Source organism: Pan paniscus, chromosome 15 (genome assembly GCF_029289425.2).
Source record: "Pan paniscus chromosome 15, NHGRI_mPanPan1-v2.0_pri, whole genome shotgun sequence".
In the NCBI taxonomy this organism is placed as follows: Eukaryota; Metazoa; Chordata; class Mammalia; order Primates; family Hominidae; genus Pan; species Pan paniscus.
In genome coordinates this window covers 90,414,163-90,441,195 of record NC_073264.2, presented here as the reverse complement: position 1 = coordinate 90,441,195, position 27,033 = coordinate 90,414,163, and the positions used below count along the sequence as shown (strand labels likewise).

Genomic DNA, 27,033 nt, shown 5'->3' with positions numbered 1-27,033 from the left:
GGGATTTGTGAGTGCAGGAAAGAATAATGGGAGCCAAAAGGAGGACTTGGACACCAGTTTATGTGTGGCGATGGTTAAGATAAGAAATCATCAGTCCTGGGAAGGGGGAGGTGAGTAGAGTCAAGGGGTAGTGGAGGGAGGAAAGATTCCAGAGGAAAAGAAGGGTAATAGAGATGTTACTTTGGCAAGTAAGAAGATGCACGCGCAGGCAGAAATAATGGAGCCAGCGAACGGAGGTGGAAGGAAGGGCACGTCCTTGGTTTAGAAAAGAGGAGGTGACAGTGCCTGCCGAAAGATGGAGAGGGAGGTTTGGGACTTGATGAGTGGAGAGATTGGGGCCAGTGTTCCTGGGTTCTCATTTGGGAGCAGTTTTATTCCCCAGTGGACACACAGCAATAACTGGAAACATTTTTGGTTGTCACAGCTGATGAGGTGGGTGTCACTGGTGTCTAGTGGGAGGCCAGGAAGACTGCTGAGCATCTTACCATCCACAGTGTAGCATCCCAGGACAAGAATTATCCAATCCAGAATGTCAGTAATGCTGAGGTTAAGAAATCCGGCCGTAGGTCAATTGCAGTTCGCAAACACGTTCAAGGAATGAAGTCCCAACTGAATGGCAGGCTTTGGGGAATGTGATGAAACTTCAGTATATTTAAAACAACACAATAAGGGCCACAGGAAGAGAGCATGAGTGGCCAGCCACAGATTTGCATTGCCAAAGACAGGACCCCAGGGCAGCAAAGCAGAATGGCAGACATACAGGGACTGCTGGAAAGACTGGAGTGGGCTGTCAGCTGCCTGGAGCCACTGTCTGCAGAGTCCCACAGGCCCCCTGGGGATGGCGGGGTAAGCAAGAGTGTCTGTGGAGGTGTGGCACCCTCCGTGGAAGCCTTTGATAAGCTGATGAACAGCATGGTGGCCAAGTTTTTAAAGAACAGTAGGATCCTTGCTGGTGACGTGGAGACTTGTGCAGAAAGGGTGTTACGGGGCTTTCCTTCTGATAGCATCTCATGACCAACAACCCCGAGAGAATGCATGGCTGCATTTCTGAAACCCAAATCAGAAAAGATTCAGAAGTCTAAACCTTCAAAGAGAGAAACCGAGGGAGTAACATGTTTAGTCATCTCTCGGATGTCAGCAAAAGCCTCCCTGCCCTTGGCTGCATAACTGTGTCCCCCAACTTGGGTACTTACGTCAACGAGATGTGTGATGCTGCCACCTTTTACACTAACAGGGTCTTAAAGGGCTACAAACATGATTTACACCGTGTGGATTGGGTGAGGTCATATGTGAACATTTGGAGTGAGTTTCAAGCATGCGTCAAGGAGCACCACACCACGGGCCTCACGTGGAGCAGAACAGGTCCGCAGCACCCACGTCAGCGCTTTCTGTTCTCTCCTGAGGGCCTGACCTTTCTCCACATCCTCCTCCTCCACCTCCTCCAGGGCCCCTCCACTTTTTGAGAATGAGGACACAAAAGAAAAGTCCTCTCCTTCATGCTCAGCTTTATTTGCCCGGTTTAACCAGGGAGAAGCCTAACCCTGCAGAACCAGGGCTCTGGCACATCACTGATGACCAGAAGGCCTATATAAGAATCCCAGCCTGCAGGCTCACGGAGGGCAAACTACGTCTCCCCACAGAAGCTACACTCCAAGTCCCACATCTCCCAAACCTCATCCTTCCCAGAAACATGCACCCGTGTTCAAGTTGGAAGGAAGTAAATGGAGAGCAGAGTACCAAGAAGACAGGAATGACCTTGTGATTTCAGAGACTGAGCTGAAACAAGTGGCTTACATTTTTAATTGTGAAACATCAGCTCTCCCGATGAAAGGGAAAGTAAACTTCATTCCAGTGGAAAACTATAAGAAGTTTGGTCTGGTCTTTGACAGTGTGGTGGGCATTGGGGAAGTGACCAACTCCAAGTACATTCAAATCCAGGTAATGGGGAGAGTACCAGCAATTTCCACTAATAAGACAGAAGGTTGCCACACATACCTAACTCGGGGAAGATGCATTAGACTGTGAGATTGTGAGCATCATATCATCCAAAATGAATATACTTATTCGTCAGGGTGGTAATGACAGAGAATTTCCTGTCCCTGAGCAGTTCAAGACAGCATGGGATGGATCCAAGTTGGTCAGTGAACCCCCTCACCTGAGTCCCTCCATCGAACAAATAAAAAAGTAGCAGTAAAGAACTGGAAGTTGCAGAAGCACCTTCCACTTTAGTTTTGGCCTCCGACAATTCTGTGCTATAGACACAGCATCGTTTCTGGCACGACTTTGTGGGCATTTTGAAGTACTTAACATTTCTTCATGATTTGCCTGTGTGCGTGTGATTTTAGTTCCACGTGGTGACTTGTGAACATTATGGATTTAAAGGGGAAAAAAAAGAAATCTGTTCCCCTCATATCACAAACATAGTAACTGATAGGTAAAAATACTGCATGATTCAATTTTCCATGTATGTTTAATTGCTTGTTGAAAAATAAACTAAGATGTACATTTTTCTCTTTTAGACAATTTCAATATGATGTAGTAGTAATGTGCCCTGAGAAATGTAAAGTTTTTTTCTTATTGTGAGCACATGTTCACCTTTGGCAGTGTGGATATGCTGTCAGCAGGAGTACGTATTTCAGCCCACGCTTTTAAAAGATGTAAGAACATTTCATATTAAGGACCAAATTCAGGTTCTTTGTCCTTGAAAGACCTATATTCTTTATAGTTACTAAAAACCAAAAGTATAAATTTGAATTATTCATCTTATATGTATTTCTACCGTGTCATTTGAAAACTTACTTTTCTGCATAAGAGATTTTTATGTCAACAGATTGATGGGAGGAAACAGTGCTTTTGCTATGTAGTACCTCGCAATGTTGCCCAAAAATCAAGCTCAGTGTCTGTTTTCCAATTTTGAACATGTTAAATATCAGATGTCTTCTAAATGGTGTCTTTAATGTTTTATTATAGTCTAATTTTTTCTTTTCTGCCTGCCAGACTTGCTAACCAGTCGCAAAAATGAACATGAGAAAAGCCATGGATGTATTACTTCTCCTAAAGCCTAAGGAATTATTTGTTAGTTTGGCTTTCTGCTCTGATTTTGTAGTCTTGCTAATACATGCTTTTTCTTTTCTTTTCTTTTCTTTTTTTGAGACAGAATTTCACTCTGTCACCCAGGCTGGAGTACAGTGGCACGATCTCGTCCCACTGCAACCTCTGCCTCCTGGGTTCAAGCGATTCTTGTGCCTAAGCCTCCTGAGTAGCTAGGGTTATAGGCGCCCACCACCATGCCCAACTAATTTTTGTATTTTTAGTACAGACAGGATTTCGCCATGTTGGTCAGGCTGGTCTCGAACTCCTGGCCTCAAGGGATCCGCCCACTTGCGCCTCCCAACTGGGATTACAGGTGTGAGCCACCACACCCGGCCCCATGTTTTTTTCAATGTTAAGAGAAGTTATGATAGTCCTTTGTATCTTTTCAGTACGTAGTGTTGAACAATCTGCAACTTCTTGGATGACATTTAATGAATTATAATGCTTACGGACCCAGTGCAAGCATATATATATATATATATATATATATATAGTGCCTATTACAGCCTTTGGAGTATGTCATTTCCATTTTTAAAATATCTTCTATATCTGTGTAGTATTTGGATTATTAATGCTCACATACCAAGGTTTTGCTATAAAAGTTTTGTTCGTATAATGTTGATAGTAAACATCATTTTTCAACTGTAAACTTATTCTGAAATAAAGTAAAATGATAATTGTTTAAAAGTAAAATAAAATAGCTCAATAGATATGGTGCCAGAGCAGCTGCCACCTGTCAGATTCTCATGGGTCCTGGTGGTATTGGGCATACAAGAACTATGTGCAGGCTGATACCTTTGAAATCAGTTGAGTCTCCAGTGTCAACATTTGGCTAAGTTTACAGAGCAATTCCATTTCTTATCTTGATTGGTGCATTGCCCTCTGAGTAATCTTGCCACACACTCAAGTTATAGTGTTGGTGGGCCTGGCTGGTTGTGGTCTGATCACTTCAGTCATGCCTCCTCAGCAATTGTCATCCTCTGAAATGGGCCACTCTTGGTAGGTTTCTACCTGGTCTCTTTCTGTCTCTTGATCGCGTGCCCATTTTGGATCTTTGCAGGATTCTGCATGGAGCTATATATATATTTTTTTTTTTTTGAGACAGGGTCTTGCTCTGTTGCCCAGGCTGGAGTGCAGTGGTGTGATCAAGGCTCACTGCAGCTTTGGAGCTCCTGGGCTCAAGCGATCCACCCACCTCAGCCTCCTGAGTAGCTGAGACCACAGGCACATGCCACCACACTGGGCTAATTTTGTTTATTTTTTGTAGAATAAAAAAATGTTTTATTTTTAATGTTTCCCAGGCTGGTCTCAAACTCCTGGGCTCAAGTGATCTTCCTGCCTGGACCTCCCAAAGTGCTGAGGTTACAGGGGTGAGCCAACAGTTACTTTTTTTTTTTTTTTTTTTTTTTTAGCATTCTTTAGAGTAAGTGACATCTGTGAAGTTGCTTCTTGGATATTTAGTAACTGTTGCTACTTTAGACTGAGAAATATTTGCAATTAGAACATCTCCAAGAATCCTTAAAGAAAAAAGGAAGAGAAAAGTGCAGTTACCTCATCTGTCACAGGAATGGAAAAACGGGCCAAGTTGGGAGAGTTAAGGATGTCTAGGAGGAAGTGCTGGTGCCCACCTGACAATGGCCACAATGTTGCTGTGTGGCCTTGAGTGTGTCAGTTAACTCTGAACTGGGGTTTGCTTGCAATCAAGACTACCACTGGGGCTGGGCGTGGCTCACACCTGTAATCCCAGCACTCTGGGAGGCCAAGGCAGGAGGATCACTTGAGGTCAGGAGTTCGAGACAAGCCTGGCCAATGGCGAAACTGTGTCTCTACTAAAAATACAAAAAGTAGCCAGGCATGGTGGTGCATGCCTGTAATCCCAGCTACTCGGGAGGCTAAGGCGGGAGAATTGCTTGAACCCGGGAGGCAGAGGTTGAAGTGAGCCCAGATCACACCACTGCACTCCAGCCTGAAGGACAGAGCAAGACTCTGTCTCAAAAACAAAAACAACTAAAAGAAAAACCACCTCTGGGATTTTTGCAGTCTAGAAAGCAATTTTTTTTTCCCCATCATCTCATTTTATTCTCACACACTAGATATTATCATTTGCCCCCGGCTTGCAGGCATGAATTGAGACTTTGACAAGTTAAAAGACTTTCAGTCTGTGTTTTAAACAAAATTTCTGAGTCCAAATCCCGCGGTCTCTCCACTTCACCCTGGATTGGACCCTGTGGCCACAGAGATCCCTTTTAATTGCCGGGACACTCAAGCTTCTTTGGAAGGTTAGAAAAGTGTCAAGAGTGTCCCCGAGAATCTGAACTTTCATCTGTGCTCTTAGTGATGCTTCTCAAACGGTGAGTGGTATTTTGTGAAACTTCCCACACACGTCTCTGTCCAGCCTGCTCTGGTTGCCGTGTTCCAAATGCCAGCGACTGACATCCTTCACTCAGAGAGCCCCTGTTACATTGTGGCGTAGGTCACATTTGGTTTTCTGTTATTTCCTGGTGATTAATCCCCAGTTATAAGGCAAAACAATGGAATTTCAAGGATTTTTTGTGGGGGGTGATTCTCCCTTTGTTACAACTGCGTTGACTGTTTTATTCCTGGGGAAATTGCAGTCTGGTGGTAGATGTCACCCATCCGAAGGGATTGCCATCACAGTCCATCTCCAGCGCTAAGAGTATGATAGGACTCTGTGCTCGGTTGCTTAAGAGTAGTGGGTAAGCTCTGGCCTCCATGAGTGCTAAATCAGGGTGGGCTGGTCTTGCTACACCCACTTTTTCCCCCCACCCCATCCTCGTTGGTTTGGGCTTTCTGCTTTGTCATGTGCTGTGGACCATTCTGGCAGAAAGCTGACCATGGGGGACATTCAGATATTCTTCCTTTCTTCCCACCCCAAGCACTTTAGGCTTTCATTCATTTCTTCAGAGTCCTTCTTATCATCTCAATCTCTCTGTTCTTTCTTCTTCCTCCCCCCTCTTCTTCCCTCCCTACTCTTCCTCCTCCCCTCCCTACTCCTCTCTTGTTTTATACATTAACAAAAATTATTTATGTTGAAGTGGGCAGATCACTTGAGCCCAGGTGTTTGGGATCAGCCTGAGCAACATAGTGAGACCCTGTCCTACAAAAAAAAAAAAAAAAAAAACTTAGCCAGGCATAGTGGTGTGTGCCTGCAGTCCCAGCTACTCTGAGGGCTGAGGCAGGAGGATTGCTTGAGTCCAAGAGCTGGAGGCTGCGGTGAGCTGAGATTGTGCCACAACACTCCAGCCTGTGTGACAGAGCAAGACCCTGTTGTCAAAAAAAAAAAAAAAAAAAATTGTGGTAAAATACATATAATTTACCATCTTAACTATTTTGTAAGTATGCAGTTCTGTAGTGTTAAATGCATTTACATTGTTGTACAACCAACCTCCGGAACTCTTTTCGTCTTGTAAAACCGAACCTCTGTACCGATTAAACTCCCTACTCCTCCTTCCATGAGCCTCTAGCAACCGTCATTCCATTTTCTGTCTCTGTGAATTTGACTACTCTAGATACCTCTTCTATGTGGAATCAGACAGTATCTGTTTTATTTATTCTGGCTTATTTCACTTAGCTTGCTTTCAAGGTTCATCCATGTTGTAGCATCTTCTTCTCTCTCTTTTTTTTTTGTTTCGAGACGGAGTCTTGCTCTGTCACTCAGGCTGGAGTGCAGTGGTGTGATCTCGGCTCACTGCAACCTCCGCCTCCTGGGTTGAAACAATTCTCCTACCTTAGCCTCCTGAGTAGCTGGGATTACAGGCATGCGCCACCATGCCTGGCTAATTTTTGTATTTTTAGTGGAGACGGGGTTTCACCCTGTTGGTCAGGCTGGTCTCGAACTCCTGACCTTGTGATCTGCCCACCTTGGCCTCCTAAAGTGCTGGGATTACAGGCGTGAGCCACGATGCCTGGCCCACTTCTCTCTTTTGTAGGTCCTAGTTCACATTTGGCAGGTGAGATCTTAGAAAACAGTCCTTTTCTTAATTTATTTCTCATTGAGATCCACAGAAAGTTCAGCTGGTGAATACAGGTGTGTGTCTTGGCGGAACCTCCCAGGGTCTTGGTTTATAATCCAGGTGATTCTCACAATGGTTAAGGTTCCTGGGTATAGAGAACACATGATGGATCACGTCATCTTGCTAAGAGCCACCCTCAGGCTGTCCGACCTGTTGACTCAGGATATCCCCTTGGGAGCTGGAGGTAGTGCAGCTCAGAGTGTGGGATCCGGGAATTACTGAGGGCTGAGTCTCTGGCAGCCGCCGGGTATGCTGTTCAGGATGGTATCACTCACCTCTTGGGATTTGCAGGCTCAGCGCTGCTCTTAACGATCAGCTGGATCAATGTTCTCAAATGCCAGGTCGCACTCCACCTTGCTGGCCGGCAAGGTCCTCTTAACCTGTTGGTCTGCTTTCTTTGTTACCAAGTTGGTCTGGCTTATACTGCTGAAGGTCATGGGATTTTTGCTAGCGTATTATTGAAATGAGACATTTGTGGCACTGGCGTTGTATTGTTTCTGCTAATAGGAGCCCGCGTGTCTTTCACATATGGTTAGTCTGATTGCTTTTTCTAGCCTGGGACTTTGCCTTGGAGAGAGTCCTAGCAAAATACCATTCACAGCCTTCTTCCACGGGGCAGGATGACTAAGAGTTTAGTGCTGGAAGAGCAGAAGAGGAAAGCTGGAAGATCAGAAATGAACTTGGAGCTGTTGATGCGTGTGTCTCTATGGTACAGTGGGCAAGCCCTAGTCCTTCTTGGGTTGATCACTAACTTGTCATGCAGTGTCTTGGGCAAGTCCTTTCACCTCTCAGGACCTCTATCTGTCTCCCTATAGAACGGGGAAGGTGGCCGGGCACGGTACCTCACACCACCAGTGCTTTGGGAGGATGAGGCAAGAGGATCACTGGAGGCTAGGAGTTTGAGACCAGCCTCAGCAACAGAGCAAGACTTCGTCTCAATTTTAAAAAATTTTTTTAAAAATGGATGGGTCAGGCGTGGTGGCTCACCCCTGCAATCCCAGCACTTTGGGAGGCCAAGGCGAGTGGATCGCTTGAGGTCAGGAGTTCGAGACCAACCTGGCCACTGAAATCAGTTGGTGAAACCCTGTCTCTACTAAAAATACAAAAATTAGCCGGGCTTGCTGGCAGGTGCCTGTAATCCCAGCTACCCAGGAGGCTGAGGCAGGAGAATTGCTTGAACCTGGGAGGTGGAGGTTGCAGTGAGCTGAGATCGCACCACTGCACTCCAGCCTGGGCTACAGAGCGAGACTCTGTCAAAAAAAACCCCCAAAAAACAGGAAGGTGATTTCTACCCTGCTCACCCTGCAGAATTAGAGGATTCCATGGAAAAGGGTTGATTACTATGCTCAGTAAATGGTAACTTGATCCTAGGGTCATGCAATGCAGACACCATTTTAAGGTGATTAAAACCCACTCAGGGTTAAGAGGGGGCCCCCATGGTCATTTCTCATGGCAGTGATATTTACATGGCTGGGTATGGAGCGCACCCCATTCTTCCCCTGCACCCGCCACTCCCACCCTCCCCGCTTTTGAGCTGCCTGAGGATGGATGGTTTGCAACTCCTCCCACAAAGACTTCTGTCACTGGTTTCATCTCTGAATTACTGTGGTTAATAGACATTTCTAAGTAATTTCATATACTATGTGTGGTTTTAACCAACTTTAAGCTTTAAAGGCCAATCATCCAGGGACATCTCCAGATGGAGGGGGGAAAAATCAAGCTTGTTGCCTTCCCAACCTGCAGCCACTGGAGGCATAACCATGAGTCTGTCTATAGGCATTGCTGGTCTCATTAGATAGAGTCAGAGGAGTTTGGAGCCAGGTAAGTATGACAGCAGGTTCTTAGAGGTCATAAAATAGGGTTTTAAATTTTCCCCTCAAGTCTTTCTCAACACCAAGCACAATTCTCAGCAGGAGTTTAATAAATCCTCGGATCTTCTAACAGTTAGAAGATGTCATTTTGAGAAACCATCCAAAAGAAGCGTGTAGATATGGGCCAGGGAGCTTGAAAACTTTGCAGTTAGCATGGCAGGAGCTGACTTACCCTGAGCTGGAAAGAGACCACTTGTGAATTCATCAATTACAACAGGGGCCAGGAAAGAGAAGGTGGTGGCCAGTCCAAGTCTCTCTCCACTACTAGAGTACAGATAAGTTCCACAGCACCACAGATTGACCATAGAACAGTGATGATCAGTGATTTAAGTACATTAAAAGGATGTTGTAAGAATCTTTAGGTATGTTGTAAGAATCTTTATCATACAGAGAATTTTCCTTATCTAAACCACTGGATTTATCCGACCTTCATTCCCCATAGTGCTCCATCCCTGATGTCTACTCAGTTTTCAGCCAAATCAAGGTCAGGATAAAGAAGAGGTTTGGATGGAAGTAAGCTGGATATTCAGGCTCCTGCAGTAATACTCAATTATTGAATTCTCTAGAAACACCAACTCTGCTATAATGAAGTCCTCAGTTTTAAAATATCTTTATAAATCAGGTGATTCTGTATTGGCAACAGCCAGCTTGCTGTTCCCTGCTTTGTTATAAAAATTAGATGGTAAAATCCTGAGAGCTTGCTGGGATTGTTAAAAGATAATCTTAAGTATTTTAATGCACATTATTCTTCATGCAACTTTGAGCCTTAAGTGCCCCGAAACAGAGTAAGATCAGAATCCAATGGAAGAGCAATCAGCTGGTGTCATCATCCTGAGACTCCAGTCCGGTCTGCTGTTACCCTGTGAAGCTCCTGGCCACTCTGTGGTCACAACTACCTGGCTGAGAATCAGGGCTGTGGGAAATACCATGGCTGAGATGCATGATGCTCATTTAATTTTAGTATAGTGGATCCAAAACAAAATAAAACAAAAGGTTCATTAACATCAAGGTTTATAGTATGTATTTTCTAGCACGTTTGACATGATTTTGATGTGGGATAGCATTTTTGTGCTGTAGCTCATTTCTTCTTCCCTCCTACTCCTCCTCAATCATGTAATGTGTCCCTATACCTGCCATACTATTTGTACCTCTGGTAGTGGGCAGAATGTGTCATTGGCATTTCTGCTTGCTAACAGTATTGCTGTCCTAGATAACTAGAGACCCTGGTATAATGGTGAAGCATTCACCGTATAGCCCTTCAGATTCTTCTGTGTGTGTGCGTGTGTGTTTCTGCCAAACTTACAAATGCATTACTCGAACCTATTTTTCTCATATTGAAGGTGATTGATAATGCATTAACCAATATAATTTGTCATGTACTATTTTGGTGAGAGTAATTTATACTGCCTCTTGGGCTGGATGTAGTAACATTTTTAACTAAGTACTTTCTAACATTAATCTAAACCAATCCTTGATTTAGAATATAACCTACTTTCCACTCTAAGGACATTTTACTAAGGCTGGCTTGGTTATAAAGTTTTCTACTGGCTGTCTTAAAACAGTGAAAGTGCTCATCTATAAATGCAGTAAGTGTCTTTGTGATATATTGATCTCTCCTATTTTCTTGCCTCTCCTGTTACCACACTGTGGGTGGTAACATATCTGCAAAATGTTTTATAGGGTATGGAGTGCAACGTTTTAAGCCAAAAAATTGAAAACAGGATACGAAACGAGAAGAGGGGGAAGGAGGAAATCGATTAAGGTCATCTCCATATATTAAGGATTTAGTGGTAGAAATGCCAAGAATGACAAGTTTGCATTTGTAGCAGGCAGGTGGCACCAGGAAGTGTTGGAAAACCCGCTTGGTCTCAGAAAACATGGTTAGGAGTTCTTTGCCACATACATTCATGAAATTATGAACAGGTTAGCAAATATCCTTAAGTTATACGCTATGCCATTAAACCATGTGAATTTGCCATTTTGTGTATCTGTCGGTCATTCCAGTGCCCAGGTGTGAGCAGGGTCAAGATGATAAGCAGAATATTCACACAGATAGGTTCTGCACTGTGAAATATGAAGCCTGTTTACAATAAAGCAGACCTCATGGTTTTCGAGGGTGCATTTTCAAAGGGTGTCAGTAATGCATACTTGGGGAAATGTTTTGAGGGAAGTGTGGGAAGGGGTTGCAGGTGTGTGAGTGCAGATGAACTTGGCCTTATGCTAGTTTCTTTTCTCTTTCAGCACATCAGGTCCACCCATCTGGCCGGGCAGTACCTTCTTCAAGAGAAATGGAGCCCTTCTCCAAGGTAGGTCCCTAGCAACACCCCTTCCTCTCCCTCCCCCTCACCCACCCGCCTTTCATCACTCCTTTGTGCTTGGTGTCAAATAGGAGAGTTCTGTCCCGTTTAGGAGTGGCCGCTTTCTGGAGAAGTGTGACTGTTGTGGGTGGGGTCTATTTGTCCAGTTCTCTTTATTTCTTCCTACTCAAGCTTCTGGGTCGCTGTGAATCATGAGTCTGAATCCAGGCCTCTAAGGACTGCTTCTTTGGCCGCCGTCGCTGTTCATATTCTGGAAGTGTTCGGCTTGCTTTGGTGATGCTGGAATTACATGGTAATTAGAATGCGACAGAAACATAAACTAGGCTGATAAAAGCAAACCCCTTTACATGTTTCAAAAACTTGAGCTGAAAAAGGAGGGTTTGGTTATTCTGGCACTTGTATCATCATGGAGGTGCATGCATTTCTTGCTGTTGCCCAACATCTACATGTACCTGGAAGGTTGGCCGTGGTTTGTTCTGAGGTTCCGAGTCCAGTCACCCTACATTGGTCCCCACAAGTGTCACCTACAGGGGACACCCTTGCTGTTGTCCAGCTCAACCCAGCTGCCTTGTCCTAGTCCCTCGGCGGTGTGCTCATGGAATTCCAATGACCTTTCATCTCTGCTTTTGCTATTAAGTTCCTTTTGAAATGGCCAAAGTTAAGGAGGAATAAATGATTTAAAAAATAGCAAAGAGGTTCATTTTTAAGCCTTTTAGAAATTACTTTGGGGTTATCGCTATTTTGGATATCTGTTCTGTAAATAAAATGGAATTGAGTGGTTCCCGGGGCCTTCGAGCTTTCTATCCCTCCTACTTCTGTTGATTGGCTAGGAGTCAGACAGGCCCTGCTGGCCAAATGCAGATGGGTTTGGCTGTGCTAAGAGCTTTTGAACTACACTGGGCTTATGGTGAGGGACTTTAGTGTCTATTGATTGGTTGAGAGCTGTTTAGCCTCTTTCCCTTAAAAGTACAGGCTGAGGGCCGGCCCTGTGTGTGAAGGAGTAGAAGATAAGTATGGTTAAGAAGAGAGACATGTATCTTCAGGTTTCCGTAGTAGCTCAAACCCTTGTCAGAGATGTCATCACATTTTTAGTGCTGATTTATAGGCCACGCAATTGCATACTGTGATTTTAATAGCCCGTGAAATTGGGAAATCAAGCGTTTCTTTGTATTTTTGCTTCGTACAGGTGAAATGTAGTCAGGCAAGTTTGGTTAAACCTAATTTTAATAATCATCGTAGATATCCTAAATGTTTAAGAAAACAAAAGGAAGTCCCTCCACTCTCAAAAATTAACACATAATTAAAAAAAATCTATTCTGTTTTCCCTTCAGATAGTAGAAGTGGAAACTGATTAGGATCAGCCTTTGGGTTCTTTTCAAGTGAGTTTCAAAGTTATGTACATCATTTTTCCTCTAGAACTATAGCAGTGATATGAATATCATTCAGGTTTGGATTATTTTGAGAAAAGAGATTTTGTTTTCTTAGAGCCTTTTCTCACGATTTTTATTCATTCACTTTGGCATTAGGTAAGTTCTTTTTGTTCGTTTCTGTGGGGCAAAAACATGAGGGAAATATTAATATTGATAAGGTTTCTGAAGTTGAGAGATGTCAGTATGAGATTATCCTGCGGGTGTAGACTTCTTTTCTCTTCCTGATAGGGTTACAAATTCCCCCAGTTGCTCTAGGAACTGAATTAAACTAGTACAGATTTCAGATGCTTATTGAATCCACATCCAGTTAAATGCAACCCATTAAAATTTTGTACATTTGAAAATCAGAAGAATCTTGATGAGAGCTTGGGAGGGTGGGCAGAGATTTGTTAACACTCATTTTTTTTCTGTGATGTTTCTTCATTCCCTAGAGTTCTGGAGACACTTTTGTTGTGATAATATTTTTTTGGAATATGTGGGTATTCTTCCTAATTAATATTTTTGTGTCCTTTGGTGGGTGGTTCTGGGCCATGGGAAAGTTGCTAAGGCCCACAAGCAAGATTTTACGAATAAAGATATGAGCACCTAAAGAAGGGACTGTCCAGTCATGCCAGGGGAAGGTTTGGGTTAGAATCAAGTAGAAGAAAAATGTGCCTGTTTAATGCCACTCTCTCAGGTTTTTGATTTCTCACTTTCTATTTTCAAAAATGTACGCACATCCCTCCTTTTTCCCTATAGCAAGTGGAAGAAAATTTTTCTAGATAATCAGACCAGTAGGGAACTCTGTTAATAGCTTCCAGCCACAGGCATTGGAATTGAGGGCAAGTAGAACGAGGATGCTTGTCCCCAAAGATGCCAATTCTCAGTGCTGGGTGAGAAGGTGCAGTTTGGTCACATGGGGGTGACAATGGGAATCTTTCTTTAGGGTGCTGTGGGACCAGTGACTGGCCAGCAGAAGCCAGCCGGGGTTATGGATCATGAGTTATGGATCACTAGCAGGACTGGCAGAATTGAACCAGGGTGGGGGATAACTTGCTTCATGGAGTGGTCTCCCCAGGACTCAATAATGCAGGATAGGAAAATAAGTAGGATATGGTTTGGCTGTGTCTCCAACCAAATCTCATCTTGAATTGTAGCTCCCATAATTCCTACGTGTTGTGGGAGATCATTGAATCATGGGGCGGTTTCCCACATACTGTTCTCGTGGTGGTGCATAAGTCTCACGAGATCTGATGGTTTTATAAGGGGTTTCCCTTTTGCTTGGCTTTCATTCTCCCTTGTCTGTCGCCATGTAAGATGTATCTTTTGTCTTCCACCATGATTGTGAGGCCTCCCCAGCCACATGGAACTGTGAGTCCATTAAACCTCTTTTTCTTTATAAATTACCCAGTCTCCAGTATGTCTTTATCAGCAGCGTGAAAATGAACTAATACAGTGGGGGTGCCCTGTCGTGTAGAGGAGGGAGACCTATTTTTGTCAGAAGGGTGGGAGCAGAGGGGCTGTCATTTCTTGGGAGAACTGACACTTAAGGCCTTAAAAAAGCAGATAGATTTAGGTGTGTGGAAATAGAAAAAAAATGTCATTGCAAGAAAGAGAAATAACCAGAGAACTTAGCTTCACAGAGACCATAGCAACAGCGCGGAACCTGAGCACTTCATAGACACCTTTGGATAGCGACGGGAAGAATAATGCAATGTCTGAAGAGGAAATAATGGAAGTTAAAACCTGAAGCAAAGTTGAAATCAAAATGACCTAATAGTTAGAGCGGGGCACCAGTTTTCATTGTCAAATCATTGTTTGGTTTAGAGTGGAAACTTAGTACCTTTATTTTTCCCAGCACAAAACCAATTGCAAGAATTAACTGGTTGTTCTCGAGGTCCTCCCTGGATGTCGGGTGCCTGTATTTTGGTTCAGAATCACTGGCAAGAGGGGCTGCTGAATCACCTCTCGGTTTCGAGGATAATGGGGTAAGATTTGGTTTGGATTACACCAGGCATGGGTACTTAACATAATTGGTCATTTCATCAGTTCACAGTCTTTATTTTAAATGCCATTTAGGCTGCTACAGACAGTTTCAGCAGGCTAGAGAGCACTTCAGTTCTTGTACAATGGAAACCAAGCACAGCATTAGAAGGGGACAAGCTCATTTTTCAGAGGGGACCCAGGGCAGGCTGAACAGAAGAGTGGCTTATTCAGAGCCCTGCAGGCGTGGCCAGCTGACAGGTGTCCCCACCGTCCCTTCTTCTTGTGTCTGTGTGTCTCTGTGTTACGGTCTCTATGTGTTTGAAATGTGTTCTTTATTTTATTCGTTTAATTCATTTACTAATCTCTCTTATTTTGTTAATGAAAAGAATAAAGTCTTTTTTATATTTTCCCATTTCCAAACTCCCTGTCCCCCTCCCCCATATTCCATTCACCCATCAAACTTAAAATTAGGTTACTTTATTAAAACATCACCCTTGGATGATTTGTTGTAATGAGTCAGTGATTCACAATTAAAGACATTCCTCACCCCTAATCTGACCCTTCATCTGGTCTCTGATGGTTTCATCCCAAAATGACATAGGCACCTCTGCTCTTGGTAGCTTCATGCCTTCTGCTGAAAGTTGCCACAAGCCATGCTGATTTTATATCCTACTTCTGCCCTCTTGGCCTTGGTAGGCCCTGTTGGCCTCAGAGCTCCCCACGGAGTTTTGTTCAGAGAGGAGCTACTGCCTGACCATTTTGGCCTGCTTTTATTTCTAGCTCTTCCTCCAAGCAGGCATTCCCTGGGCCTACCCTCCCCACCCCACCTGCAAGCATTTCTCGATGATACATCTCTGTGTGTCCAGTCCTGGGTTAGGCTGGAGATCCCCAGGGGAAGTCCAGGTCCCACCCTGTCAACCACTCACAGCCCGTTCTGTGGTCAGACCACGAGTCCTAGCCCTTCTTGGAAAAGGCTGCTTGGCCCACCCACTCTAAGAAGCCCAGCCACTCTCAGCACAGATGAAACCACTGGTTTTACAAACCTTTCCAGTGACTCACTTGACACCCTTATACCCTTCTGGTCATTCTTCCCTCTTCCTTTTCTCCATCACTATAGTATTGGGCCACTAATTATTATCAACTCTGTGTCCCTAGGATGCAGTGGTAGAATTAAAATAAATTATCTAACATATTTTATTTCCATTCACTTCTGTTGGTTCTTGTTATTGTTGCGGTTGTTGAGACGGAGTCTTGCTCTTGTCGCCCAGGCTGGTGTGCAAGTGGTGTGATCTTGGCTCACTGCAACCTCTGCCTCCCGGGTTCAAGTGATTCTTCTGCCTCAGCCTTCCAAGTAGCTGGGATTACAGGCATCCACTACCCCACTCAGCTAATTTTTACGTATTTTTAGTAGAGATGGGGTTTTGCTGTGTTGGCCAGGCTGGTCTCGAACTTTTGATCTCATGTGATCCATCTGCCTTGGCCTCCCAAAGTGCTGGGATTACATGCTTAAGCCACTGTGCCTGGCCATCCGTTTACTTCTGACAACTCACGCTGGACGAGCTAATGTAATGGAAGGACTTAAAGGCATTTTCAGCTCACAGAGGAGGATTGTGTTGCCTTAGACTCCCACCTCCCCACCCCCACAGCTAAAATAGGGAAAAAGGAAACCAGGTCTTCTGCTGTGAGATGCATGCTGTTCCTCCATGTGCACCAATGTACATGCAGTCCGTAGAATGTGCATGAAGTTGACATGATGGTTAGATGACTTGCTTTGAGGAATACCAGTTTCCCATGTTCTAGGTTGGCTTCATATCCAAACTTACTTGGGAGTAACAGCGTTTATCACCCCTTCTCCACAACTCTTACCCCCTCCCATAACTCTGCTACGAACTTTTACTGCTGAAATGTATGAGATACCTCACCTTGGTTGTCTTTCATGCCATGAAAGGCTCAAGAGGAAGTTATAGTGGAAGGAACACTGGATTATGAGTCAAGGGACCTGGGTTCTGGTCTCAACCCTTCACTTGGTAAACTTTGTGACCTTGGACAAGCCACGTGGCATACCTAGCGCTTCATTTGCAATTTAAGGAGCGGACCTCAGCGATGGCAAAGATTCCCTATCTAGTACCAGCTCTGTTCCACTCTAGCAACTTCCCCCAAAATAGGTCAGAATGGATTTTGATGCTTAGTTCTGGCTCAGTGGAGAAAGAGTGTTACCTTCAGCCAGCTGTGTCTGCTGCGGGTGCAAGGAGAGGACAGAGTGGGTGGAAGGCTGGCTGAAGATACCCATCCCCAAACAAGATGATTTTCCAAGGTCCTGTGGATCTTAGGGAGACAATACGATATATTATAGGTTTGGACAACCTGGAAGTGAACCCTGTGTTGGTTTCTTGGGCTGCTGGCTTAACTTCTCTTTAGGAGTCATGACAATGCTTGTCTCCTGGAGTCCTGGTGAGGATTTGGTGGATTCACATTAGTCAAGCACATAGGACAGTTCATGCTAAATTCCCAATCAAGGTTAGCTATTGAAATATTTTACAAAACTGCAACTCTTAGGAAAATAGGGCTAAAATCCTCCGAATGTGGTTTCCTTGCACTCTTCACCTTCCTGGCTCAAAGTCCTCTTGCCCATCTGTTTGGGCAGTTCTCAGGATGGGGGCAAAGGCTGAGGATGCCCAGAGCCTGTTGGATGTATACATAAATCTGAAGGAGAATTCGTACATATCTTTATCTCAGGCACTTTTAATTCCTCATAAATAGGACTGCCTCCTTGAGAAGTTCACCCAGCTCACAAGTACCAAGCTGTACTCGATACTCTCAAAGTGTATATTCACAGCAGGTGCACACATAGCTTTGTGAAGGAGCACGGGCTTTAGCATCACAGTTAACTGGGGCTGAATCCCTCCGTCTCTGGGCACCAGCTCTCTGACCTTGTGCCTCAGGTTTGATTGCCTGTAAAATGGGCCTGCGAGATGTGTTTCTCACAACCCCGTTTTACAATCAAACCTGAGGCCCAAGGTCTTTGTGATCTTTGTAGTCTTGGTGAAGATTAAAGAACTGTGAATGTCAGTCACTCTGGTGCCTGACACCTCACAAATGCTCCATACGAAGTCAGCTTTAGCCTTCAATGTTTCATGCCTCAGGTTTCTGACCATTCATTCTCATAGGTATATTCCAGTTGAAAAAAATTCCAAAACTCTCCAAACGAGCATTTTCCCAAATACCTTCCTTTCTCATGATTTCCATTTTCAGTGTCACCGTCTGATATGACCAGGATGTCACTACCAGACTCCTGTGTCTGGCCACAGCCTCTGGTCTGGAGTCCTGGCACCCCTTACCTCTCTGTAAGGGCCAATGAATCCCAGGTTTTGTTTGAATTTGCCCTGACCCTCACCCACTCATTGCTTTCCCATTTGGTTGGAGCTTGAAGCCCCTGGGCTCTTTGGCCTCTTCCATCTAATCTGCTCCGCAAGCTGACTCTTTTGTCCATTTTGCAAAGGAGGGCATCCACCTAATGCATAAATCTCCTGATTCTCACCCTCAGGCATACACATTAAAAAAAATTAGCAATGGCAGAAAAGGAAAATAAGAAAACCTCTCTCCATTCCCCCCAACCCCTAAGTCCTAATTGCCTTCTGTCCTCTTTGGGCCTGCAGAGGCCCTCTGGTTTCAAGGAGGGGCCCTTTATTCTTGGCATCATTTGTCTTATTGTTCTGCACTGCATTATTTGTAAAGATATTTCTGTAACTACAGTAATAGAGTCAGCTAGCTGCTTTTGCTTACAATCAGCGGTGAATTTACAGGGCTGCTGGTCTGCAGCTCTGATCTCTCAAGGTTTTATGTGGTCACTGAGAACATGCAGAACACAGTCTTAAGTTACTTTAAAAATACAAGGAAATGCAATTTTAAAAGAAGGCTTTGGTTGATTCTGATCTTTGCCATCTCTTGAGATTCCAAATTTGCCCAATCTCCAGTTACCCCCCTTCTTCCCCAGTGGCTACAGCCTGGTGTGGAATCTGAGAAAATACCAGTCAGATATCCTGTATTTTCCTGTCTGACTTTAATTTCAGCTCTTCCCGCTACCCGTCTATAGTAACCATTTTAACCAAAATCCAGTGATGCACACTGAGAAAATGGCAGTTTTGTGAACAGAAACAGAGAAGTCAGGAAATCGAGAGCCTTTATTAAGAGCTTCCTCCAGGCCAGGTCCCTGCTGGGGTGTGTGTGGGCTTAATCTCATGTTTCAGGGTAACTGTTCAGTAGGAGGTGGAAACTGAGGCTGGACTTTGGAAGAGGGGAATCAGGGCGGGGAGGAAGCTTATGGGCATAGGTTATGGGCATAGATGAGCTTTGCAGGAGGGTATAGAATGGAAAAGAGGAAAAGGGTCCAGAGAGGTGACCCATATTCAAGAGCTAGGTTTACAGCAGTGAGAGAAGTAGTAGCAAACAACAGTGGCCGTGAAGAAGCAGCGGCTCAGTCCGAAACTGGGGAAATCACTGAAATGAAAGGTGCAGAATTTCACAAAGAAGGAAGGGGCAGGAGTCCCCTCATAGAAGAATAGGAGGCCAATTTCAGCAAAAAATTTCAGGGCTCTGGGGTTTTGTATTAGCATGCCTCTTTCTCCTCAAATTAGGATTATTATTATTTTTTTAATTTTAATTTTTTTTTGAGACAGAGTCTTGCGCTGTTGCCCAGGCTGGAGTGTAGTGACGTGATCTTGGCTCACTGCAACTTATGCCTCCCAGATTCAAGTGATTCTACTGCCTCAGCCTCCTGAGTAGCTGGGACTACAGGCGTGCGCCACCATGCCCGGCTAATTTTTGTATTCTTAGTAAAGACAGAGTTTTCACCATGTTGGCCAGGCTGGTCTCAAACTCCTGACCTCAGGTGATCTGCCCGCCTCAGCCTCCCAAACTGTTGGGATTACAGGCGTGAGCCACCGCTCGCGGCTTAATTTTTGTTTCTAATGTCAGTCCCTCCTGCCCACCCCAAATAACATCTGTTGCCTTTGTTACCAAAATAATATGTCTTTGTTATAGAAAATAGACAATCTAAAGATATAATTACTCCTAATTTTACCATCCACATGTAATACCTATAAGTTTTTTAAATTGAAGTGAGACTCATATAAAATTAATGATTTTACAGTGTATAGTTCAGAGGCATTTAATAGTTGCAGCATTGTGCAACCATCACTTCTTTTTTTTTGAAACAGAGTTTCGCTCTTGTCGCCCAGGCTGGAGTGCAGTGGTGCGATCTCGGCTCACTGCAACCTCTGCCTCCTGGGTTCAAGCGATTATCCTGCCTCAGCCTCCCAGAGTAGCTGGGATTAGAGACGCGTGCCACCACACCCGGGTAATTTTTTTGTATTTTTAGTAGAGACGGGGTTTTACCATGTTGGTCAGGTTGGTCTCGAACTCCTGACCTCAGGTGATCCACCCGCCTCGGCCTCCCAAAGTGTTGGGATTACAGGCATGAGCCACTGCACCTGGCCTGCATTATTTCTTTGTACTAGCCTTATGCATTTGATATGGTTACTACCATTTTGTAGATGGGAAAAACAAGGCCTGAAGCAATTGTTCTGCTCGAAATCACAGAAACCTGAACTCACACCAGTCTTTACTTCAAAATGGCATAAATATTTCTAAACAGTTTTCTACTTTAGATATTTGGGTGTTCTACAGTGTTTTGCAGACTAGGGCTGAGGGAGAATCCTGTTATGTTTATAAGTAATTTACAATAAGACAAAAAGATGGAAATGAAAACTTTGTCTTCTTTCATTTAAGTAATTAGGGTGCTTCATTTTCCCTCCTGGTTCCTTACACAGTTCACTTTATGATTTTTAAAAACTAGATAGAGAAAAAAGGAAATCCTAAAATTAGTCATTCAAAGATTAACACAGTGAGAGGAACCCACCCATTCTTTAATAGAATGAATATTTTAGTTTAGTCTATGTGAATTTTATATTAGTAGATAGATGCAGATACAAGTAATTTTACACCAATTATAATTCATGTATAGGAATCTTTCCTTATTTAATTTTTGAGCATTTAAAAATATTTTTCTAGTCTATTAAATTATATCAGTTAGATTATAAAATATAAAGATTAAACAACCTTGGATCACATTGCACTGCAGAGCCTGCTTTTATCAAAGTGCTCAGTCTTAAAATACAATTGAAAAAGTCATTCCCCTTGAAATTCTGTTGAACTGTAAACGGAAGTCTAGAAATATTTTTATACAATTGCCAAGAGATTTTAATGAGGAAGAATAACTCTTTAGAATATATTCTGAGCGAGCTGTTTGCATGACAGTTTCAGACGTGGACTTAAAATCATCCACCTATAAACTGCAAGGGGTCAAGTTTGTGTTCTTGTTTGGTTCCCTTGACAACCAGAAGGTGTGGCTCAGAGTTTCTGGGGAGTACCTGCTGCGGTGCACGTGACATGGGAGTCGGGGTGTGTGTGTGTGTGCAGGTATGTGCACATGCATGAGTGAATGTGGCCCCTGCCCTCAGGCCTTTACCAGTGCCAAGTGTGAACTTCCAGAATGAATCTCTCCTGCCATCCCTCTGCCCGTCTTTCTCCCCAGGTCCCCTGTTGGCCTTTGTGAGTCATGACACACAGGCATAGGGTAAATGACCTCAGCTTTTAAGTCAGGTATACTTGAGTCCATTCCACACCTTGCTTCCTAATTGCCACCTGATTTTGGAGAAGTTTTGTAACCCTCTTTGAGCTACTATACAATGAAAAAAATATCCCTCTTGCAAGATTACTATGAGGATTGATGATGATCTGTGTAGCATCCCTGGCACTTAGTAGGTGCTCCAAGAGCAGGTGCCATTGCCACACTTCACTCCAGAGGAGGCAGCATAACTAGGAGAGAAGTATATGGACCTTGGAGCTGGCCAACCTTAGGTTCAAAGGCCAGCCTCTGCCACCCACCAGCTGAGTGACCTCGAGCAACTCATCCAATGAGCTTGAGCCTTTCATTTCCAGTCAGTCAAATAGATAGTAGTACTTACTTCATGGGATTTTGTGAGAATTAAAAGATAATGTATGGACAGAGACCTGCACAGTGCCTGGTGATGATCGGGTATCCAATAAATAGAATTAATAATGCTTATGATAGCATTTCTGCGACGTCCTGCAATTTCCTAAGATGTTCAGTACCTTCCACCCCCGACAGACAACAGCAAAAGCAATAGTAATATAGATCCTTCCCCAGCTGAACTGAAGTGATACCTTTAGGAATGTTTCAAACTGTTTTCAGTCTCTCTGAAGCTCCTGATGGATAAGGCAAATACCCACGGGATGGCCATGGGAGGAGTGGAATAGGAGTCCTGACTGGCTATTCTTTCTGACCCTTCTGAGTGACTAAGATCCTGCAGAAATGTGACAGAAAAAGAAAGTTCCTTGGAGATGGGCTGGAATTGCTTGTGATCTGTCCCTCTGATTGTGTTAGAATGCTTCCAGCCGGGTCCAGGTCCGTTCTGCCTTAGCACAGCGAATCAATCACTGTGACATGGAGGGTTTTCCAAAAGAGAAAAGATTTGTTCAGAAACGTACCAAGTGAGGAGGCAGGAGAACAGCTCTCAAATGCACCTCCCTGAAGACAAGGCTTGGGGATATTTATGGGTTAGGGAAGCAGGGTGGTCTAATGTGTGGGGAAAAGTGATTGGCAATGGGGAAAAAATGAAGTAACAGGTTCATTCTGCACAAGCATAGTCGGGGTTCATGGCATCTCAAAGGAAGTATGTTCAGTAAATGGCAGCATTAGCGTGATCTGGGGGTGGAGCTTTCGGCCCTCCAATGTCAAAAGGCCACGTCTCCGGCACTTGCTCAGGCCCAGTTGAAGGGGCAGTGGTCCTAACTGGTTTGAACTGGACAGGAGCTTGCCCTAGTTTCTGAAAAACAACGGTTGCGACCATTACCGTGGTGACCTATGAATGTTATCTGTAAAGTAGCCAGTGAAGGTCAAGTTCCAGCATTCAGTGGCAAGGCCTCAGCTTCATGGAAAAAGGAAAAAAAAAAAATAACAAAAAGCAAGTGACCAAAAGCAAGCAGTACAGGCAGATCCGATCAAATTAACCCCTTGGTTTCAAGAATGCAAACTGGACTAAGACATTTGCAAAGACTAGTTTCAGAGACCACAGGGAGACTGCAAGACAGCCAGCCATACTTGCAGTGATGCGGAACTTTACAAAGTCATTGAAGGGCTTGTGCTGAACTCCCTACCTCATGGTCACCACAGCATACACTGGTTGGCCCCTCTTTCCGTAGGCTGTGATTTCTAAATGGGGCTTGATCAGGATGATCTGGTCCTGCTAATTTGACACAGTTGCAGTTTGGAGTTAGAACCACAGGTCTTGGTGTTGATGACGTCTGCCAGTAGAGATGCTCCCAACGTCCTAGTTGTGGATTCATTTCCCACATTTTGAGGAATTTTGTGAGGATATTGTGATAAGAAACAAGAAGGCTGTGACATGTATAAAGGTCGATTGTGTGCTGATCATTTGTGTATTGTATTTCTCAGGCTCTGGGAGACTTTTGTCTCTGTGTTTTGCCACGCATGGCCTGGAAAAGAAATAGTTATGAAGTTTTCACTTTTTGCAGCTGTCATGGGCCCAAGTTGCGGTGGCTCACATGGACAGTATGGGTTCCAGGAACCCTATCAGGACAGCTTTCTCCTCCCACCCCTCCACTTCCCATAGATTCCAAATGGGAGGTGCCAGCTTCTTACAGAAACTCCCTGGCCTTAGTGACTGGTGGAGGGATAGGCACGTGACCCAGTGCAGGCCAGAATTCCACCCTAGGCTTCGCATCCTGGCTCTGGGAGCTCCACAGGGTGTGCTGGCCTCAGGAGCCCTGCACATGGAATCTCCTGGGGTACGGGAAATGGCACCAGCCCAGAGACGCACAGACAGGGGCCACTCTCTCCTTGCCCTACCTGTGGCTGGATTTGATGGGCTCATCAATTCTCCTTTATACTTAAGCCAGCTTGAATTGGGTTTTTCTTATGTACAGTCGAGAGTCATGATGAATACAGTGTCTCTAATTAACAGTGTTAGTTAAACTAAGTATACAGCACTGGTGATTTCTGTGTGTCAGTGTCATTTCAGCCTCTTTGTTGTCTTAAGAGGCCCACTTAGTGGTTTGACTGTCCCTTGAGAGAATAGAAGGTGAGCTTGGAGAGTTTTCAGAGATGGTGACTTGATTTAAAGAAAGTAGGATCATGGTAGTAATACTCCTCACATCCACGTATCCCCCCATTAGAGCTGCAGAGACCTGGCTTACATGTAATTTCACTTACTTCTTGAGAGGTAGGTGGTATCTTCCTGATCTTACAGATGAAGAAACAGAAGCTTAAAGTCGAGCATTTGGCTAAGCCAAGCAGCATATATGTATATGTGTAAATGAATGTGTAGCTGTATGTGTGTGTAGGTGCATATATGTTTAAGTGTGATGAGCATGTGTGTGTGTATGTATTATTATGAAGAATTTTCAGAGTCAGGATTCAAAGCCAGGTCCCTCAAATGCTAAATTCAGGTCTATAGCACAAATGCTATTTTAGGCAATCCCCATTTCCTCCAAGTTCATTGACTCACATGTCCAACCAATGCCATTTATAGTTAGATGGCCTTATATAGAGAAGAACTGTGTTCACCCCCTGCCACGGCCCCCACCACCAACACGCACGCATACTCTGATCGTTTTGGAAATGGAACACATTTTCTCTTTTAACATCTGATCTTCCCCTCACTGCATTTTGGATTCATTGTGAACAATTTTGAGTCTCATTAGAGGTGTCTTAATTTTAAAAATTAAGTTGGGAACTAGCAAGTGAAATTGAAGAGGCTATATCTTTGGTTCTGAACTGGATTTTCTTTACTCAATTACTCTTCAAATTATACTGATTTGAGATGTGATTATTATTATTTTTCCTAAGTAGATTGGATAATGAGAGAAATGCAAAGGCATGCTAGACTAATAGTGATCTGAGTTTCTGCTACCTCACTTGTCCTTCCATTTCCCCTCCCCCAGCCAGAGCACCGCCCCAGCCCCTGCTTCCTGGTCTACCTGGTGAGCCACCTAACCTAGCAAAGGCAGCTGCTTCCCTGTCTTTCCAGCATCAGCCCAGCTATGACCACTGCAGCGCCAGGGATCCTGGGCAACTTGCGCATTGTAATCACGTGATGCAGTGCTCACCATCCTGCAGCAGTTTCCCATGTTAGTTCCCAGCCCTTCCTTATATGCCTCATTTAAATGTAAGATTTAAATTGTACCATCTACCCTGAGAACCCACTGTGTAGCCACCCTCATCTCCTCAGGGTCAAACCTGCTCACAGTACCTTTATCAGAATTGCCCCTCAACTGCCTGAAACACATTTCTTTCATCTCCCTGTCTTTTTTCCTGTAGGGAAGAAGGTAAACTACCTAAAAGGGAGATGGTGATGTTTTCTCCCCGCATCCTGCTTCATCACTTTTCCCCTTTGCTTTTACATACACACGTGTCATGCTCAAGTGCTGTCTGTGCATTGACTCATGGCTCGTGCCTTTGGTATGAGCCTCGTTACTGGGTGAGCTTCGCCAAATGAGCTTTTGCTGTTGCTGCAAATACAATGGCGTCTCTTTTGTTTTAGGGCCTGGAGTGACATTGTGATGGAGAAGTGCACAGTTGACCATATTGAGCCGGTCAGGAGGGTAGATTTAAGAGATGCAGCAACAGCAGCCTCTCGTATAAGCAGCAGAGTCTTCCCTGACACCTTACTTATTTCCCCCAGGATCTGAGCTCATTCGCCATGGCAGGAACCACTAAGATTGTTTGGTTATCCCGTTACTTCTGTCTTCCAGCCAGACTGTAATCTCCTTGAGGCTGGAGTTTTCTTATCTCTATCTCCAGCACCTTGCAGGTTACCCAGCACACGGTAGGAAATCAATGAAGGTTTGTAAAATATATCCATGTAACTTACTGTTATGGACTGAATTGCATCTCCACCGCCCCCCCGCTGCCTCCGAAATTTATATGTTGAAGCCTTCACCACCACCGCCCCACATGTGACTGAATTTGGAGATAGAGCCGTTAAAGAGGTAATTAAGATGAAATGAGGACATAAAGGAGGAGTTTTTATAAGGACTGGTGTCTTTGTAAGAAGAGATACCAGGAATGTACATGTAGTGAGGAAAGGCCACGTGAGGACACAATGAGAAGTCGGTCACCTGCAAGCCAGGGAGACAGCCTCAGGAGAACCCAAACGTGCCACCTCTTTGCTCTTTGATCTCGGACTTCTAGCCTCCAGAACTGTGAGAACATCAATTTTTGTTCTTTAAACCACCAGTCTGTAGTATTTTGTTCTGGCAGCCTGAACTGACTTAATATATTTACCAACTGTCCTAGCATCTTGTATCCCAAAGCTGGGACTGTAGGGGTCAACTTTGGCTGCTAAGGGCAGTTTGGGAAGATCCCAAGGTTGGCTGCTTAAGATAAATCCACAGTAATGGGCAGCTGTGTCCCACCCTGCACTCCTCCTTCACCACCAGTGAGGCGAGTCTGGCTAAGGCTGTTTCAGGCATTCCCACCCTACCAGGGAATGTGAATGTCATCATCAACTAAGATTCTGGGCCTCTTGGAAATTGTTTTAACTTGACCTACATCACCGTATGCCCCGAGACCTTGGCAGTTCTGTACACCCACGAATAATAGCAATTAGCATGAAAAGAAAGCTGAAAGAGTCTCAAATAGGATGATCTGCAGTCTGGCCTTAGACCTTCCACTTACTAGCTGTGTATACTTGCATGTGTAATTTTACCTTTTTGGGGTCTATGATTTGTTTTTAAAAGTGGACGTGCTGCTGTAATGGACAGTTCCTTTTCCCTGTTTTAGGAATTAACCCTGGCTTGCAGGTGGAGAGCCCTCCATCCCCCCAGTTCATTCATCTGTGTGCTTCCAAGTGACGTCTCTACCGCTAGTTTAAGTCACTCTCATTCCTCTGGCTACACTGGTGTTTCTGGGTGGTCATGTGATAGAGGCTGGTCTGATTACAGTGATTCTCAGACCTTTTCCAGTGAACACTGGGGAAATGCTAGATTCAAAGCTGCTGTTTGTAGCCCCAGGGGCTGCCGGCAGCCACCTGTGAACAGAGGAGAGCCTGTCCAAGCCTATTTTCACCAGCAGCGTTGCTGAGTTGGGGGACAGAGAGTAGGACTTGGTAAATGCCATTTGAAAGGCATCACTGTTCCTGGTTTTCCCAGTCACAGGCGATAAAATCTCTTCAATTCGGTTTTTAAAAATCGCTAAAGATGGAAAGATTACTAGCTGATA

At 44.4% G+C, this 27,033-nt stretch overlaps 1 protein-coding gene and 1 pseudogene across 13 annotated transcripts in view; both read left to right on the top strand.

Moving 5' to 3' along the window:
• FOXN3 (forkhead box N3) overlaps nucleotides 1-27,033 on the top strand; it is a 460,729-nt gene that overhangs the window by 324,274 nt on the left and 109,422 nt on the right. For all 13 annotated transcript variants that reach the window (XM_063596366.1, XM_034937997.3, XM_034937996.3 and 10 more), the window contains one exon: nucleotides 11,240-11,304. In XM_063596366.1, coding sequence (XP_063452436.1) covers nucleotides 11,240-11,304 — 65 coding nt within the window. The remainder of the gene's footprint in view (nucleotides 1-11,239; nucleotides 11,305-27,033) is intronic.
• Nucleotides 333-6,417, top strand: LOC103784057 (adenylyl cyclase-associated protein 2-like; annotated as a pseudogene).